The 19,100-nt window shown below is 40.4% G+C and overlaps 1 protein-coding gene across 1 annotated transcript; it reads right to left on the minus strand.

Annotated features, from left to right (window-relative positions):
* Window positions 1-276: 276 nt before the first annotated feature.
* On the minus strand, window positions 277-11,940 carry Fut4 (fucosyltransferase 4). The gene is made up of 3 exons (XM_077108315.1): window positions 11,919-11,940; window positions 4,485-4,630; window positions 277-4,300 (listed from the first exon to the last, which is right to left on the minus strand). Exons 1-3 carry the CDS (start codon window positions 11,938-11,940, stop codon window positions 2,741-2,743), a joined length of 1,728 nt encoding a protein of 575 aa, XP_076964430.1. The 3' UTR covers window positions 277-2,740.
* Window positions 11,941-19,100: the final 7,160 nt, after the last annotated feature.

Consider the following 19,100-nt stretch of genomic DNA (forward strand, 5'->3'; position numbering starts at 1 on the left):
AAGAAAGATGTTGTGTCTGCCAATAACTAAAAAATAAATATTAAAAAATTCTCTCTCTCTCTCTCTCTTTTAAAAAAAAACCCAACTTAATACCAAAAGGATGTCAATAAAATAATTTCTACTAATTTAATTATATAACTTAACCAAAACACAAATTTCTTTTCAAAGAAAGCATAGGTGCTTAGTGCTAGTTTGCAAATTCGGGCTTAATCTAAATGGTAGTGATGATTCCTGAAATATGGCTTAGCTGTAGGGGCTGATTTGAAATACACAATATGAAGCATCTTCCTTTTTATTTCATATTTATTCTGCAATACACCTTGAGATACAGTTTCAGACATAAAATGTATTTGAGGGTATCCTAAAATCACTAAGTGTTGGCATCTTCATTTATTTTCTGAAATGCTCATAATGAGCTGTGAAATACTTTTCCCCCTCATTTTACAGATGAGGAAGCTGACACTCAATATTATTACTAATTTGCCCAATGTCACATAGATAGAATTCAAATCTAAACCAAACTACCTTCAAAAAAATCACTTGCCAATATCTTATTACTTACTTCAAGAGTAAAACTTTTATCTTTACTGGGTGACTCTCACTTTGTAATTGAAATTCTGCCCAAACTATAATACTTTAATGAGGAATGTTGTCCACAGCTTTAATTTTCCTTTCTTTTTTTTTTAATTAGTTACACATGACAGTACAATAATCTTGACATTTTAATTTTCCTTTCAAAGAAGAGAAAGAATTGAAGCACCTAGTTTTAAGTTTTAAGAGCTTTTCAAGTATGTATGCAACAAATGCACATAGAGGTAAAACTTGCTTTTTGACTAAGCTAATTGTACAAATCAAATACAAAATTACATTTACAGCAGAACTCTGTATAAAACTAATTTATTTTGGAACTTACTCACAGCAATTAATCAGTGGGTATCCTTATTATAATAACTCAAAGAGAAAAGCGCCATTATTGCGGGCTTTAAATCAAATGGCATTCTAATCATTGATTTATGGTCTATATTCTAAGAATTTCACTTTAGTCAAATAGGTTTTACCAGCTTTTTTATCAAAGTCATTATTCACTTTTTGGCACTAGTAGATTGTAAGAGCCCTTGCCTTATATGTTTTTGTATCTTCCCTAGGGGCCCAAGCCCAATGTTGGGCACAGAGTAGGCACATCGTGATATCTGTTGAATATGATGTTCATTCAACTTCCTGTAAAGTCAATGCATATTATTTTCAAAATTTGACCCACAGCATATTCTCAAAGACTCTAGAAATGTGAGAAATGGCTGTAGTACTCTGCAGACTAAGAAGGAAACCTGCTGGCATTAGCAGCACTGCAGATTCAGCCTTTAACAAAAGGCAGAGTCCATTAGTAGAAGGCACTAATTTAGTTCCTATTCCCTTGTATTAAAACATTTTACTAAAAACTGTCAGGTAGAAACAAAAATCACCTCTAACACGCACCATTTTTTTTTTTTCCTTTTTCATGATTCCACAATACAGTATAATCTCTTTCACTGTTCTGTACAGGTAATGCCAGCACCTCTGAAGCACTGGATTGCAATTTAAATTAGGGGGTCCAGTAAAGACATGAAATGTCCATAATTTTGTGGAAAGTGACATTGTGGCTTCTCTGTCTTCTGTCTGTAAATGCAGGCTGTTTTGCCAGGAAGAGAGAGAAAAGAAGGTTGCTTGTGCTTTATTTTCACATCTGAAATTATAATTTTTTTAAATCCAGTTTATAGAAAAACTAAAGACAGAAGAAATAAATTAGAAGATGACTGTTCACATTGTAAAGGGATTCTCCATAAGATTTCATTAAATACTGAACTCTCTTCGGGCACTGAATTTGAGATTTGATATAGATGCAGCTTTTCTGGAATACATTTCTTGTGTAAAGTAAGGTATAACCATATATTCTTCCTAACTGTCCTCCCAGCACAATCCAGAATCTGTTTGCATTTATAGGGCAGGGGAATAAACAGTGCTTATTAAGGAAGTCAAAGTCAATGGCTATCTGAACTACTCTCCTTTTCCCAGAGGGTCTTTTTTTTTTTTTTTTAATCTGGGGATTGAATCCAGGGACACTCTACCATTGAGCTACACCCCAATTCTTTTTATTATTTTATTTTCAGAAGGTGCCCCTAAAATGCTGGAGCTGATCTGGAACTTGCCATCCTACTGCTTCAGCCTCCTAAGAGGCTTTGGATTATATTGTCACCATACCAGCCAGAAGCAAGGTTTTGACTAATGCAACCAAAAGAAGATCCATTTGTGGGCATAGTCCTTCCACTATCTCACACCAATGCTAAAAACAGTGCTGTGCTTCACTTTTGTCCAGGCAAATGTGAGTGGGGCACCTTATGCATAAGAGTTTGAGGCTGCACAGGCCACAGATAAGGCCTAACTAAGGCAGATGAGGAAATTCAAAGAAATCTCCTAAAGGCATCTTGTAGCTAAGCTATTTCTTCACATCTGTAAGGAGCAAGGAAAGAACCCTTTCTTCACGAGAAACACTGATAACCCATGAACAGCAGAGAACTAGTCGTGCAAAAAATGTAAGAACCAGGGATCTTCCCCACTCCATCCTTGTGCTAAATAATATTAATTGGTAAATCACCTTTTCCTTATAGAGCAAAAATAGGTGTTCGGAGAACTTAGTCCCATGATTTGGCAGTCAGGAAAATGTGCAGAAAAGGATCAAAAGGGTCACATTCAGGGGCAGACAGTCTCACTGCTCAAACCAGCTGGCCAGGTTGCGTATGCTCTTGGGCTGGTCCCCAGCAGTCTGCACAGCTTGGCAGGCCCGGCACCAAGGCTCGTCCCAGAAGGAGGTGATGTGTACTGCGTACCTCCGGCGCCAGTGGAAGTAGCGGCGGTAAACTGCCAGGTTTCGGTCCAGAAAAAGCAGGTAGGTGGCTAGTGAGGAGGCACTAGGGAAGTCGTCCACGTGGATGAAGGCGCCTCGCGGCACGAAGCGCTCATAGTTGGCACGATCTGGGCCTAGCACCACTGGCACGGCCCCAGCCAGCAACGCGTTGCGCCAAAGTTTCTCGGTGATATAATCCAGGTGCTGCGAGTTCTCAAAAGCCAGGTAAAACTTGTAACGGGCTACAGTGTGCAGAAGCCCGCTGTCGGGCACGGGCCGCCCTGGCCCTCCCTGGCCAAACACATCCACCCGCACATGCTGGCTCAGCTGGTGGTAGTAGCGGACCCTGGCCTGTCGCTCGTCCCAGTTGCTCACCACCCAGGCCACCAGCCCCCGTTTTTGGGCCAGTGGCGGTACCTGACCTATCGGCTGGTCCCTAGGGTGGCTCCTGGGATACAGGTAGCCATAAGGCACGAAGATGTCTGAGTCAGCCCGGTAAGAGAGCGTCCAGTTGAAGAGGTTACTTTCCAGGCTCCGAAGCCCTGGAGAGTGGGAGGGCGACTCGAAGTTCATCCACACCCAGCGCTGGCCCGGGGGCCTGGGGCTGGAGATCGCCAGGGCTTCGGCGGCAGCCGCCGCCTCTTCTTCCAGGTCATCTAATACTCGCAGCTCCAGCTCCTCTGCTGTACGCACCTGGATGCCCCAGGGCGGGGGCCAGTCGGGGGCTCCTCTCACGAGGTCACGGTGGTGGAAAAGTACGGCATGAGCCTCTCCATAGGTCGAACGGTCGGTAAGAAGGCGGCAGCCGCTGATGTTGAAGCGCAGCCGGCAGTCAGGTGTTGGCCTTGATGCGGGGCCGCGACCCCCGAAGGGCTCCCACCAAAGGAGCACGCCCACCGGCCGCGACTGAGCCGGGGACGCCCAAGGTAGCGGCGGCAGCTGTCCCCAGCAGGCGTAGGCTACCAGAGCGGTGCACATCAACCCGGCGGCCGCCACCGCCAAAGCGCTCGGTGGTAGCCCCAGGCCTCTACGCCGCCCGCGCCGCCCGCCGACCGCGGGGCCCCACGGCATCCCCATGGAGCGCACAGGCTGAGCCGGCACCGCTTGCCGCGAGTCCGCAGACGAAAAGGGGCGGCATCGACTCTCATCCTGCCGCTGCGGCTCCAGCCGTCTCGGCCGGTCGCCGCCAGCCAGGGAGCAGGAGGGGGCGGTCCCGGGATCCAAAGGCCTTCGGGCCAGGCTCGCCTCCTCCCGAGGGCCGGGCGCGCGACGCGTCGCCAGAGCAGGTAAGCGGGCCGGGCAACCCAGCTGGGCGTCGCTCTGTCCCTCCCCTCCACAGTGCCCCCAGCTCAGGCAGGCCTGGCCTGGGGTTTCCTGCTTCGCCTCCGCCCACACTCCACCCCTTCCAGTGCTCCCGGGCTCCTAGACAGAGTCCCACAGGAGTCTCATCCGGATCTGTTTTCCAGGGGTCGCAGCTTCTCTGTGCGAACCCAGGGTCCGGGTCTTGCGCCTCGACCCTTCTTTCAGCTGTCACCGGAACCTCACTCACCGTGGCCTGAAACCTAATCTTCTGGAGTTAGGGCTCAGTTCATCCCTGGGTGCGTGCAGGGGTCTTGAGATCCTCCTGAAGCCGCTGCGGCACGAGAGCAGGCTGAGGCACGAACTGGAGGCGTTCCGGGAACTGGGCCTCCGCTGGGCTGAGGATCGGAATCCGCTTCCTCCAGCAGGGCTCTGCTACCCGCCAGCGACGCCCTCCGGAGAGAGGGAGGGAGGGAGGGAATCAGAGAGGCAACCCTAGAGACCGCTGGAACATGCCGGCAGAGGTGGTGGTGGTGACCTCGTGGCCTGCAGAAACGGGCCAGCTGTGGAGTCAGCCCCTGAGACTGGGCGAACCGAGATTGGGCGTTTTGTGAAATTAAGTTTTCAATGCGAGTGGTCCTAAGAACATACCCTTTGCCTATAGCCCCAACAAGAGGATAGAGAAGAACAAAATGTTATTTGAGCAATGAAAACTTGTTCTTTCCTTACTTCCCCACAGAATATTTCTGACTGCTGGCTGATAGCATTTCTTTCTTTTTCTTTCTTTTTTTTTTTTTTGGCGGGGGCGGGGGGATGTACCGAGGCACAGGACTCATAAACCAAAGATAAGATAAGGCCCCTGAGGCCCTTGTCTTTAAGGAACTTACGGCCTATTCATTTGGACAAGTGAATGGACATCGCTATTAATATTGCTCAGCACTACAAGACAATTTCTGCACTAATGAAAGTTATGCAAAATACTCAGGACTATATAAGATAAATATTATTGCACCCAAGTTTAGGCTAAACTTTACCTGAGTAAAGGCTATGTAATAGCACTGTCCTCTTCAGATTTATCCAGGTTTATCAGTAAGGCAACAATGTATAGAACTGCAAGGATTTTTTTTTTTTTTTTTTTTTTTTTTTTTTTTTTTTGCCTAGGACTTAAAACTTTAAGTTTCTGGGTTAGGGCCTTCATTTATATTACTCATCTTTTATTCCATGGAATTCTAAATAGGCCTGAGGAGGAGGTGCTGACCCAAAGAAAGGAGGCAGCTTTGAGAAAGCTTTTAGTAGATCACAGCTGTGTAGAGTCTGATATAAATTACAGGATATTAGAACAGCTGGGAATGGTGCCATCATGCCCAGTGGTTTGTTTTGCTTTTTGTTTTGGTATTAGGGATTAAACCCAGAGGTGGTTTACCACTGAGCTACATCCATGGTCCTTTTTATTTTTTACATTGAGATAGGATCTTACTAAATTACTGAGGCTGGCCTGGATTTGGGATCCTCCTGTCTCAGCCTCCCCAGTTGCTGGGATTATAGGAGGGTGCCACCCCATCCGGCCTGCCAACTACTTTTGATGTTATTAGTATCAAAAATAAACATGGATTTTTCATTTAAATTTATATTTTTAATTTCTAACTATTACATAAGAATTGTACATATTTACCATGTGATGTTTTGATACATGTTCACTTTTTGTTATTAAAAATCTGGTGGGGGCAGAGGGGTGGGGCTGAGGTTATGGTTCAGCGGTAGAGCCCTCACCTCACATGTACAAAGCCCTGGGTTTGATCCTCAGCACCACATAAAAATAAATAAATAAATAAAAGTCATAAAAAAAAAATATGGCCGGGCATGGTGGAAAATGCCTATAATCCCAAAGGTTTAGGAGGCTGAGGAAGGAGGAGATCAAAACCAGCCTCAGCAAAAGCTGGGTGCTAAGCAACTCAGTGAGACTCTGTCTCAGAATGAAATACAAAATAGGACTAGAGATGTGGCTCAGTGGTTGAGTGCTCCTGAGTTCAGTCCCCGGTACTACCCCCTGCCCCCCAAATCTGAAAGTTAAAGCTTCTATGGAAAGTGGTTTTGTTAGGGGAAAGACAGATGAGGATGGTGGAAACATGAGGTTAAGAGAATAATTCTATAAAATGAGTCCGCTCTGCTGACCCCCACATGCTTTCTTTTCCAAGAAGCAATTTACCTGCTGCCCTGCCTAAGTGGACAGGATATGTCACATTCCTCAGCAAACTGTTAACTACAGGAGAAATGTAGGCCCAAAATAATGTTGGTAGTAACCCTGAAGGGAAACACTTTTGTGACCAGATCCTGAAAATCCAGGAGATAAGGATGATTCCTCTTTACCATTAAATCTGTAAGAATGTATGGTTAAGAATCCAATTAGATGATCAACACAGGCCAACCTAGAGTTGCCATGTCAGTGGGTACTTAAAGTCTGATGTTATCTTGTTGTCAGTAAAAAGTCAAGAAGTGAGCCCTGGCAGGACTTTCTGCAAACTTGTCTGGGATCCCCAATAAAATGGGAGTGTAGGAAAGACCCTTTGTCTCTTTCCTCTTTGGGAGGACCCACTCTCTCCTCTGAGAGGGTCCCCTTTTCCTTTTCCTATCCCTTCAATATACTCATTCCTGTTATTCTGAGCTACCTGGCCAAAATCTTTCTGACTTGATCGCAAGATTTGGGGTTTGCAGGGTGTGGTCTTCTAATTGCCTCAGTTTCTGCAAAGGCCCCAGCTAGGTAACAATTTGAGGTGGCTCTGCCTGCCAACCCTCAGTAGCAGTTAAAAGTTAGATGGAAGGTATCAATCTATTATCATTTTCTCCTATGCACTAAAACCTTTTAAATGTTTCTGGGTTTTTTAAATTTGAAAAATAGAAATTAGGAATAGAAATTCAATATTTTAAAATCTGACTTACTTTCTGTGTGATGCTAGGGATCAAACTCAGGGTATCAAGCTCTACCACTAAGCTACACGCCTAACCCCAACCCTGTTATTTTATATAAAAGAAAAACTATGTCAGGCATGGTGGCACACGCCTGTAATCCTATCTACCATGGAGACTGAAGCAGAAGGATAGCAAGTTCAAGACCAGCTTGAGTACTATAGTGAAATCCCGTCTCAAAAAGAAAAAAAAAAAAAAAAAAAGGAAAGCTATAAAGTCACAATAAGCTTGTTCCAACCAGAAAAAAAGGAAAGAATGTATTAGCTTTTCTTTTTTATGCAGTTCAAAAATCAGTACATTTATGCATAATTTTTCTTCTACTTCAGTTAAATAAATCATCAGAGGTACAGCACAAAATTGTACCCAGCACATGGTAAATAGGCACTTGGTCAATATTGAGGTCAATATTGACCTGATTGCTTTCTTACTTGCTTTCCTCTCTTGTTTTTAATTTGCCCTTACATCTTCCAAATTTTCCAATAAAACCAGTGTTTCACCTGGAGAATGGCCTAGGTTTCATGAACATCAATTTTCATTGTGTCCACTTACTTCATTATGGTTCAAAACCACAAACTTCCCCTACTTAAAACTTTTCTTGGTATCTACTTCAATATATAAGAAATGATTACTATTCTCAAAATTAAGAGATTGGACTAAATGAACTCTGAATCACCTTAGGAACTTAAAGATTCCTTAATTCTTTCTAATTTAGCAACAATAAATTATTGATTTTTGTTTTTAAAAGCTTCTCAATTTCTACAGAACACTACACAGGAAGAACTGGCTTTCTTTCAGTTGCAAGCATGAAGACAACAGCAAGACCAGGTAGGTATAAGGAAGGGATTTGGGATCCTGAGGGTTGCCAAAATGGCATAGAAAAAAGCTCTGTAACTCAAGGCTCAATTTGTCAAGGTGAATGCATAATTAGTTAATAATGTCCCAGGGGTGACCTATTCAGATCCAAAATTTTATATAAGACAGAATTCCCTCGTTCATTTTAATCTTAATGTTACTCACTGGAGATTTGATATTTCCTATGGAAACCCTCAAATATATTCTGATTACCTCATTCTCCAGCTATAACCAAACTGTCACTTTAAGTTCTGTGAGACCTGAGCTATTCTCAAAGGGGTTATCTTGGTTTGGATCTGAGATTTCTATGACTGAACATGGGCCTACTAAATATACTACTATAGTTCAGATCTGGAATGTCTCCCAAAGATTCATATGTTGGAGCTTTGGTCCCTAGTGCATCAATATTCAGAGGTAGGGCTTCAGGGAAGAAACTGGATTATGAGGACTTTGACTTCTTCAGTGGATGAACCCACTGACGGACTGATAATTTCCTGACATTTAGTGGGAAGGGGTGGAAATCTTAGAAGGTGGGGCCTGGTTTGAACAAGTAGGTCACCAGGGTGTGCCGTGAAAGGGTATTTCTTGACTCTGAATGCTTCTCGGTCTCTGCTTTCTGACTGTCATAAGCTGAGCAAAGCTGCTACACGCCCTCCTGCCATAATGTTGTGGCTCACCTCAGACTCAAGGCCATGGAGCCAGCCCACCATGAACTAAAACCTCAGAAACCTCAAGCCAAAAATAAATCTTTCCCCCTCCAAGTTGTTTTTCTCGGGTGTTTTGTCCCGGTGACAAAAGGCTAACAAATACATATACTTTCAATTTTTTTTTTTTTTTTTTTCTCCAGAAGGAAAAAAAAGGCAGTTCAAAAGTTTTCCCAGTATTATTTACTTCCTGGAAAATGGTAAAGGGCTAGGGAGCAGGTGTGGTTGAAAGGCAAATAGGCGGGGATTGTTTCCTTTGTTAGGCAAAACTTTTTTTTTTAACTGTAATTGACCAAATGATAAGGAAAGGGCATTTGGTTAAAAATTGTTAGGAGTTGTGTGATATTAACAACCACCCTTAATTTATTGCCTGCCCATTACCCTGCTAAAAAACCCTTGGTAGAAGGGCTGAGAGTGTAGCTCAACAGGAAAGTGCTTTTAACATGTGTGTGCATGTGGTCCTGGGTTTGATCCTCAGTATCACATATGAATAAATAAAATAAAGGCATTGTGTCCAATAACACCTAAAAATAAATATTGAAAAAATTTAAAACCTTGATAAAAAAAGAAATTCATCACAAATTTATCACCTCTTAGTTTTATTCAAGTGAAATAATGTATTAGTCCTAACAGAAATTGTTATAGTCAATTCGAAACTTATTAAATTTATTTTAGAGTTTTACAATTTATGTACTCAAATTCTTCTGGGATATTTACTTGACTGAACAAGTAATGCAAGATTTTGGAATGTTCAGGAAAATGAACATAGTGAAATTTTGATTAAAGTTAGAAATATTTGCATGATATGTAAAATATTTCAATGGTTTACCTCTATATTATTCTTATTAAACTATACTTTCTTTGCAGTCATATGTTAAAGCGATGGAATGCAATACTTACCCAAAAGAAAACTATTTTTATGTTGAGATAAACATGGTAATATTACACAGTGTAGTGCCTGACATACTAATGAGTATTTAAAATTAATAGATGATTAAATGAACTCATTATTAATTTTATATTTCATGAAATAGTAGTGAAGCAATTCAATTTTTACACTCAAGAAGATAATGCAAAAGACTCTCAATTATAAAATAATGACCATGATAAGTAGTATATCACCAAAGTGTGGAGTAAAAGTTATAAATATCACAAAACCCTGTCCATATCAAATTTCAGTTCTCTAGCACCATCCTCTCTCTTTTCCCCAAGTCTGCTTGAATACTTTATCAAATGAGTTACCACAAATCCTCTACAGTTTCGGGAACTCAAACTTACCTAGTCTGAAATTACTGTGGTACCTGCCCTTTTGCAAGGCTATACCCTCACTCAAGACCCTAACTTAGAGGGGCAACCCAATTCTCTGCAGATCAAGGCAAGATCTTGACTCCCCTCACGACCCCTCTGTCTGACCCCATTCCTTATACAGACCCTGGGCACACTTCAGAAGAGGAGATATGTTGTCCTGTTACATTATTGCCTTGATCAGTAAATTCCTGTCAAGTAGCAGAACAGTGGGTTTGAGGGGCATGATTAAACTCATTGCTGTGATCCTTTCTCTAAAAGGAGCCTGGGGCACTTGCTGGAGATTAAAGTGAACAAAATCAGGGACATATAAATGATTTTCCACCCTTCCAAAAAGACCTTTGGACTGTATTTAATCTTTATTGTTTAGTGCAATTCAGTTAACTTTTGGTCTTGGTGTATGTATGATAGAGAGGGGCAGACAGGCAGACAGACTGGCTGTCTAACTGTACTGCAGGAAGTAGTTCTGTCCTGCAGCACCTGTGGGCACTGCATATAAAGAAAGCCTCTTTCTCAGGTGAGTTTGCTGGTCAGATCTAATTTCCTGGATCATCTAAGGCAGTATGGAAATAGCAAAAATTCTTCAATGAAAGACAGATTCCATGGTTCCACACCTTTGCAGAGCTCACCATTCTTCATTTCTAACATTGAAAAACTGTCTCACCTCTATAGCTCCCTTTAAGCTCTCCTGGACCCTGTGTTCCAATTTATAGTTTGAGAACTATTAATGGAGACTGTTAGATTTTGAAGTGATGACCCCAGAATTTTCTGTGTTCCTTTAAAAGATAAAATACTTTGGATTTTCTTTAGTTTTATAGATTATAGCATGACTTCTTTGCCATTACCAGGCTTGTAGAGCTATTTCTAAAGTGTTTCCAAGCAATCCGACACTGGGAATTGTTCAATATTGATATTTGCAGAGCTACATTAGGGCCAGCTTTTGTTTGGGCTTATAAACTTGCAAAAGCTACAGCTTTTGTCTGAACAGAAAAAGAAAGCATGAGGGACATGCTGCTCTCCTGCTTACCCTACCCATTTGAATTACAGCTTCAGAAAAACCCCCAACATAAAGAGTCTAGAGGAGAAGCTGTGAGTGTGTTCACCCTCCAGGAACCCTATTCACATGCCTTTTGAAGCAACATTTCCTTGATTACCTTGCTATTTTGAACTTGGATCAAGTGTCACTGTCAAAGCAGAAAGTTCTTTTAAGCACCTACCTTTGCAACTTAATAATTTCTGTTTGCCTTCTGATAAGCAAGATTTGTCAGATTGTCAAGAAAATCTTTCAGGTTAAAGGACAGCAAGTTTCAGTTGCAGGAGGGGGACCAACTTGAGTTCTCCACCCAATAGTTTCCACTTTCCCCACTTTAGTCATATTCATAACATGTGCAATTATAAATTAGAAGGAAGCGCTTTAGCCCACACATGTGTGCTCCAAGCAACAACTATAATTCAGGCAGATAAAACTAAAGGCAGCTGTATTACTGAGGATTCTTCTAGTTGTAAATATTATGAATGGAGAAAAATACCAGTCAACAATCCTAGTTCAGGCACATAGAGATTTTTTTTTTTTTTTTTTTTTTTGGCGGTGCTAGAGATTGAACCCAGGTCTTTGTGCATGCGTGAACCCAGGGCCTTGTGCATGCCATGCAACTACTCTACCAACTGAGCTATATCCCCAGCCCCCCATGCACATAGAGATTTAGTCAGCATCTTTTGTCCCCTTTTGTCCCCAATTTTAATTTATTGTGCTAAGAACACAACCTGTGATCTTCCCTTGTAACCCATTTTTAAGTGTCTAATATAACATTCCTCCTTATAAGCCCAAAGCTCAACAGATCTCTAGAACTTACTCATCTTGCATAACTGAAATTTTATACTGTTAACAACTCTTCCTTTCTGTTGCAACCCCTTACCCCAGCCACTGGCAACCACCATTGCACTGTCTGCTTCTATGTGTTTGACTACTTTAAATTCCTAGCATAAATGGAATCATGCAATGTTTGTCTTTCTGTGACTGGGCTTATTTCACATAGCCTAATATACTCCAGGTTCATCCATGTTAACCTCTAGTTCCTTGTCCTATGTGAGGTGTATATGAGTGTCTATATATAGACAGGGCATAAATCTGGCTGGATTTAAGGAAATAGAGTTCTTAAAATGGATGATGTTGATTCTGAATCTGATTGTCCTATTTTCATCCAAAGACTTCTGGTTTATTATTTCCAGAGTATAAACTTCCAGAGGAAAATCTAAAATGTTTACTTTTCATTGTATGTGTTGGAAGAGGTGGAAAAATCCATTAAAATGCAAAGTTTAGAAGACTTGAATGTAAAATGAATGTGCATCAATAGAGACAATGTTAAATAAGTTGTGGTACAGCCATATCATGACATACTATATAATCCATAAAATAATGATTTAGATAAATATATATTATATAGAAAATAGTCATAATAAATGGCTGAATGAAATAACATGGGCTATAAAATAAAATATTGCATATGTGTAATGTGTAAAGTTTTTATTAAAACCAAACCCCCAAATCTCCTCATTGTATAATTTCCATCTTTATAAATATTTCAGTTGTAAGACAAAGGATGTGTTAATAAGATAAACCAGGAAATCGAGCTCTTTAAAAATAAAACTAAGTTGTCTTTTTTAATTTTTTTTTTTTTTAGGAAAAAAAACTTGTCTCATCTAATGACAAGAAAATGGTTTTCCCAATCATTCTGATTCTTTGTTTTCTCTTTCTTTTTCTTTAGTCTGTGTGGATCACAGATGTTTTTGCCACAACTATTTGCCAAATTAGGAAGTGCAGTGTAAGCCCCTATGACACCAGTCCACCCAGTTTCTGCACTGATGCTGATAGGAACAAGGGAACTGAAGGACCCTGGGGCCAGCAGGTATAAACAATGAAGAGTGAAAGTGAGCATCCTGCAAACATCTTTGGAAAAAAAATTTTTTGTTTGTTTTATTTTGAGCCTCAGAAAGAATGTTTCTGGTGTTCTTCATCAAGTATAAAAATAGTTGTTGGTTTAAGATTACATTGTATTTTTATCATTTTAATAAAGTGTCTTGTAATTCTGGTTTTAAAAAGAGTTTCTATTTTAAAATATTTACTAAAGAAGCAAAATAAAACAGTCAGAATCATATAGGGGTTTTTTTGCGTGTGGGGGTGGTACTGGGGATTGAACCTAGGGCCTTTTGCATGTAAGGCAAGCACTTTACCAAATAAGCTATATCCCTGGCCCAAGTAATTTTTTAAATCATCCCCTATGAAAGGATACTCCCAGAGTCCATGCAAAGTCCAAAGGCCTGGCCACACACCGGAATCTCACGCAAGAGATTTATTGTTGGTAACATGAGATATACCGACAAGGCTGTACTTCTCAGGAGAGAAGCAGCCTGTCAGCACTCATAGAGCAGCTTTATAGGCCCCAAGAGGAATCTAATAAACTGCTTAGGAGTTTAAGCTGGGGTGGGGCTGACAGCAGGCACCTGTTCTTAGGGGAAGTTAAGCAGCTTTGCCTCAGAATTGAAACTTTGGAAACTCTAGATAAAAATGGTAAATCTGATGCCAATATTGATTTGATGCCAATACCCTACATTAGCATTTAGGTGGTTTCAGTTAATTAACTCACTCTTATTGTAATAGTGATCAACTTTATGCTTTGAATATAGATAGCCCTTGCTGCTCTACCACTGCAATTTATTTTTGAAAAGGACCTTTCTTTCTCTTCTCTTTCCCTGCTCCTCCTAATCTCTCCTTCTCCCTAATCGCAGGGGAAACAGGATTACCTTTCTTCCCCATTTTAGGCATTATCTGCCCTGGAATACACAGCCACTAGAGAAATGAAGTAATCCAGACTTTGGGGATGGCACTTGAAGATCTCAGAAATGACTGTCTCCCAAATTAACAAGTGAATTACAATTCCATCAGAGAACACATGAAATGTTGAATCACTTCTTTAAAAGCACCCCCCCCACCTTGCAGCCCCTGTTCTTGCTGATGCACAGAATTACAGTCTCTGAGACAGGAGTCCCCTGTGTTTCTCTTTTGCTAGCAAGCAATAAATTTCTTTTTCCTTTTTCTTAAAACCTATCCTGGTTATTGGATTGGCATCAGGGACAAGGACCAAGGTTTTATAACATTATAAGTAATGTTGGTATGGAAAACCCTGTACACGAATCCACCTGGGAAAAAGTGCAATGAGCACTGAAGAACAGTATGTAACTGCAGAAGGAATCAGGCCCCAGAGTGGAGTAATTTTTATATTAAGTCTGGAAAAGTTTGACTCTTGACTCAAGAGATTATTGACTGTAGCACAATATAAACATTTTAAGTAGGGACAAGACAAACCCAGTCAACAAAGCTTTCCAAAGTTCTCATCCAGTGAGACCTCCTTCAGAAACCCTAGGAAGGAAAAGGTGCCCAAAGATGAGCCCTTGTTAGCATTAAAGGCAGCTCAGAAAGGCACTGACCCAAAGCAGTCAGCAGAGGCAGCAAGGCTGAAAACAAACAGGGAGCTTGTTTATTGGCAGGAGTAGAGTGGAAGTGAGAAAGGAAATCCCTGAGCATGTTTATAAAGTCACACTGGGTACTCAAATAGGAACAGAACATAATTTCTAATGGATGAACCAAAGTAAATACTTTCTATCCATTGCACTTTTTGTATAGCAACTAACATGTGGACAGAGGTTGATGGTGACAATTTTTGGAAGCTTGAAGTTTAGATTTGTAGGAATAGTAAGTACTTCAACCTAATTCTAGTAGTTTTTATATTTCTCTATAGATTTAAATGTAATCCCTGTTTTAGCTATTGGCCTACAATACCGTTTTTGAAGTAGCCAAGGATGAGAGTTCCATAAACATGGTGGTGGCTGGAATTGGCCTACAGGTAGGATCTCATCTAATGTGCATGAACTAAGTGGAAATTTTTATATTAAGTCTGGAAAAGTCTGACTCTTAACTCAAGAGATTATTGACTGTAGCACAGTATAAACATTTTAAGTAGGGACAAGACATACCCAGTCAACAAATCTTTGTTGACTAAACTTGATTTATTACATTAAAAAGAGTAATGAATTAGCGAACTGGAGGAAGTTTTAAGATGAATTTATGCTAGAGAGGGAGAGTGAAATCAGAATGCTAGGAGAAAGTATAACAGTGATTCACTTTATGCTTTGAATATCACCCTTGCTACTCTGCCACTGTGACCTATTTATTCTTTTTTTTTAAAAAAAAAATATGTTTCACAGGGCCCAGTAGAGTTCAAAGCCAGCCTCAGCAAAAGCGAGGCACTAAGCAACTCAGTGAGACCCTACCTCTAAATAAAATACAAAATAGGAATGGGGATATGGCTCAGTGGTTGTGTGCCCTGAGTTCATTCCCCAGTAGCCAGTAGCTACCCCACCCCAAAAAAAGGGACATGTTTCTATTTCTCTGGCCTTCCTCCTCCTTAATCTCTCCCCCCTTTAATCTTAGGGAAAACAGGATTACCTTTCTTCCCCATTCTAGGCAGAATTATCTGTCTCTGAGTACACACCACCACAGGAATGAAGTAATTAGACTTGAGGATGGCACCAGAAGTCCTCTCGGAAATGACTCTCTCCCAAATTAACAAGTAAATTACAACTCAGGACAGAGAACTTGTGAAATGTAGCCTTTGAGTCACCTCTTTAAAAGCTCCCTATTCCCCCTGATGGTCAGACTCACAGCCTCTGGAACAGTAGCCCTGTGTTTCTCCTTTGCTAGCAAAGCAATAAAACTTCTTTTTCCTTTTTCTCAGAACTGTGTCCTTGTTATTGGACTGATATTGGGAACAAGGACCAAGCTTTCAAGAACAATAGAGCTTCTTCTCAGCTGCTTTCTCAAGGCAGTCCCCACCCCGATCCTGCCACCCCTGCCCAGTCTCACTAGAGGGAGCTTTCCAAAGTTCTCATCCAGTGAGACCTCCTTCAGCTGTGTGCATGTCCAAAAGCTTTGAGAGATGGAGATGAACCAGAAACCAGATGAGGTATGGTGTCCTGTCCCACATTGGGCTACCCTGACCCCCGATCTCCCAGGCTGCCCACCATGGGCTTAATAGGGCTAGGTCGGTCCCACATGGGAGACAGGTTAGGGCAAGACATCCCCCATGTGACTCCATCTGCTTATGCATGATAGGGTTTGGACTGTTGTCCCTTGTATGGGCATTGCAGACTCTCATGTCCATAGGAGTTTGTTGCTATCCAGGCGTATCCTGCCTCCTGGGCCTCCATCTCCTCTGAATTTTCCAGAGCTCTATGTCAAGCCCTTGCTTGGTGCCAGAACCTCCTTTCCCTCTGTCCATCTTCCCTGGAGAAGCCTGAGCCAAGTGTGATTCTGGGAGCTTTTTAGCACTACCACTGGGTTCAGCCCGTCACTTCCTTTCTCTGCTACAGCAAACATGATCTCCACCATCTTAGCTTACAGAATCAGCCTGAGGGGGCTGGGAGAAAAAATTGACATAGTGAGCAAAGAACAGCCAGAAACCCTGCTCTGAGAGCCCATCTTTCTTCATCTTTCCCATTGATGGCTTTAGGCTTGACCCTTCTGTCTCCAATGGGGGCAGAATTCTACAAGCACAATTCACTGATCTTTTCCTCCGTTTTGCATGCTAATAATGGATGTTAATCTTGAATCTTTCAGCATCTCTTCCATTGAATTAGAATCCCTTTCTCATAGATGTTCAGTATACTAAAGCAAACCAAAAAAAGAAAAAAAAAAAAAAAAAAAAAAAAGCCAAGAACAATAGAACTTCTTAGATTAGGGGATAAGGAAAGGATTAGTATAAGTAACAATGGATATGTATAAAATGAAAAGTCAGCAAAATCCAAATATCAAAAAAATAGACTATTAAAGAATAAATTTAGTACAAATATATAGAGATTTTAATGAAATTATTTAGCATGATAAATGAATGGGAAATTGTGTAATGTTGTGCTAGAAGGGATAATAAATGTATATACTATACAGTGTGATTTCAAATACTAAAGTAAAATAGCATAGAAAAGAAGAATAAAGCCAGGTGGGGTGGTACACTCCTGTAATCCCAGAGGCTCAGAAGGCTGAGGCAGGAAGATTGAGAGTTCAAAGCCAGACTCAACAATTCAGTGAGGCACTAAGCAACTCAGTGACACCCTGTTTCAAAATTAAAAACAAAACAAAACTTTTAAGGGCTGGGGATGTGGCTCAATGTTAAATGCCTCTAAATCGATCCCCACAATATTTTAATTTCCAGTTTTCTGTATTAGTTTTTCTATATTGCATATATATTACTTTGAAAATTTAGGGGGAGGGAAAGGATTTTTCCCCTTTCCTTTAAATTTCTTTTTTTTTAAATTTATTTTATTTTTTTTGGTACCAGGGATTGAACCTAGGGACACTTAACCTCTGAGTCACATCCCCAGCCCTTTTGATTTTTATTTTGAAAGAGCTCACTAAGTCACTTAAGGCCTCACTAAATTGGTAAAGCTAACTTTGAATTTGTGATCATCATGCCTCAGTCTCCCGAGTTCTGGGATTACAGAGCTCTCTTAACAACAATAAATATCCTGGCTTCTATTTACTATTTAGTAAACAAATTCTGTAGGAATGATGAGCTTTACTAAGACCAGTATGAAAATGATTGTCTCCAAGTCAATCAATGACTTCTTATCTATGTCACTCATTTACTGACAATTGTCTATTCCTGGATTTATTTCTATTTTTAAGTGAATTAGCACATTCTACTTTAGTGAAGGTTAGGTTTACAATGTTTATCTTGAAATAAAGACACAATAAATTTGCTTTTGTTTTATTTTTATTTCACTGAGTTGCTTATTGCCTCACTCATTTAATAGAATAACCCAATTCTATTGAATTAGAAACCCAGTTTATTCCAATTGTGAAAACTAAAAATAAGCATAAGATTTTCCTTCATTGTTTGCAGGTATTTAGCAAAATATCAATAATCTTTCATGACTTTAGATGACTATGTAAACATATATTACAGACTAATATACTTCCCCTCCATCCATACATCTGAAATCAAGAAACAACTTGGGTTTCTTCAGTGTTCTTCAAACATAAAGAGAAAGAGTTTTCTTCCCAGTGGAAAATTATATTCATTTCATCCTAGAGTAAAAAAGAGTATGTGAACAAATAAGTAAGTGTTTTAGTTTGGAAGATGCTCTTTAATACCAACCCCACTTTAAGTTTGAATTAATATTCCCAGTGATATTTCATTAGGTGGAGTGGAATGTAAAAGCCACACACCCTGTGTTCTCCTTAACTATAAAAACCTTTACTGGGTCTTTCAGACCCTCACAATAGGAGCATGGTTTCCAGACAATTAGCTTTGGCATCACCTGGGAAATTTTAAATGCAGAATCTCCGACTCAACCTCCTGGATCAGAATCTAAATTTTAGTAAGATACTCATGTGATTTACAGGCACATTGAAGCTTAGCACTGGGCTAGACAATGGTTTGTTTGTTTGTTATATGATATAGGATAAGAAGGAAATGATCAAAGTAAATTAATGAAGTCTGTTAGTGAGATAAAAGCACAATAGTTTGGGGTTCTAATTCAGGATGTTTCCAAAGTGTTTTCAATATATCCAAGAACTCCCATGTTCCATTTAGAAAATTCAACTAAAACTTACTGTCACTTTCTTTTCCTCTTATGCTTTTTCCCCTTTCTCATGAGCAACATGATCATAACAGTTGTGACTCTTCCAAACATCTAATACACATCATTTAAAGTTTAAATTTAGAGTCATGATCACCCAATTGTAATTCTAAAGCATGTTTTTGGAAACATCCTGAATTAGAACCCCAAACTATAGTCCAAATGTAACACATTTTTGTCATTTGACCCCAGTTGATGAATTGGATAATTAATTAGACATATATGTCTTTAGATAAAGATAATTTATTCTTCAGTCTTATAATATGCATTTTGGAAACCATCCATCTTTAAATAAATAGCTTTGTGAGTTTTCTTGGAATGATGAATTTGCCCACTATAAATGGGACTTAACATATTGAGTGGAAAGTTGAGATAAATAGCCCCTGATAGACAAGTGACCCAGA

This window comes from Callospermophilus lateralis, chromosome 2 (assembly GCF_048772815.1).
Source record: "Callospermophilus lateralis isolate mCalLat2 chromosome 2, mCalLat2.hap1, whole genome shotgun sequence".
Taxonomy (NCBI): domain Eukaryota; kingdom Metazoa; phylum Chordata; class Mammalia; order Rodentia; family Sciuridae; genus Callospermophilus; species Callospermophilus lateralis.

Coding starts and splice junctions, on each gene's coding strand:
- Fut4 (XM_077108315.1), bottom strand. CDS start 11,940: ATGGTGGTTGCCAGTGGCTGGG. Junction 4,631..11,918: donor GGTGGTTGCCAGTGGCTGGG/GTAAGGGGTTGC, acceptor CTCTCTCCGGAG/GGCGTCGCTGGCGGGTAGCA. Junction 4,301..4,484: donor AGGAGGATCTCAAGACCCCT/GCACGCACCCAG, acceptor GACTCTGTCTAG/GAGCCCGGGAGCACTGGAAG.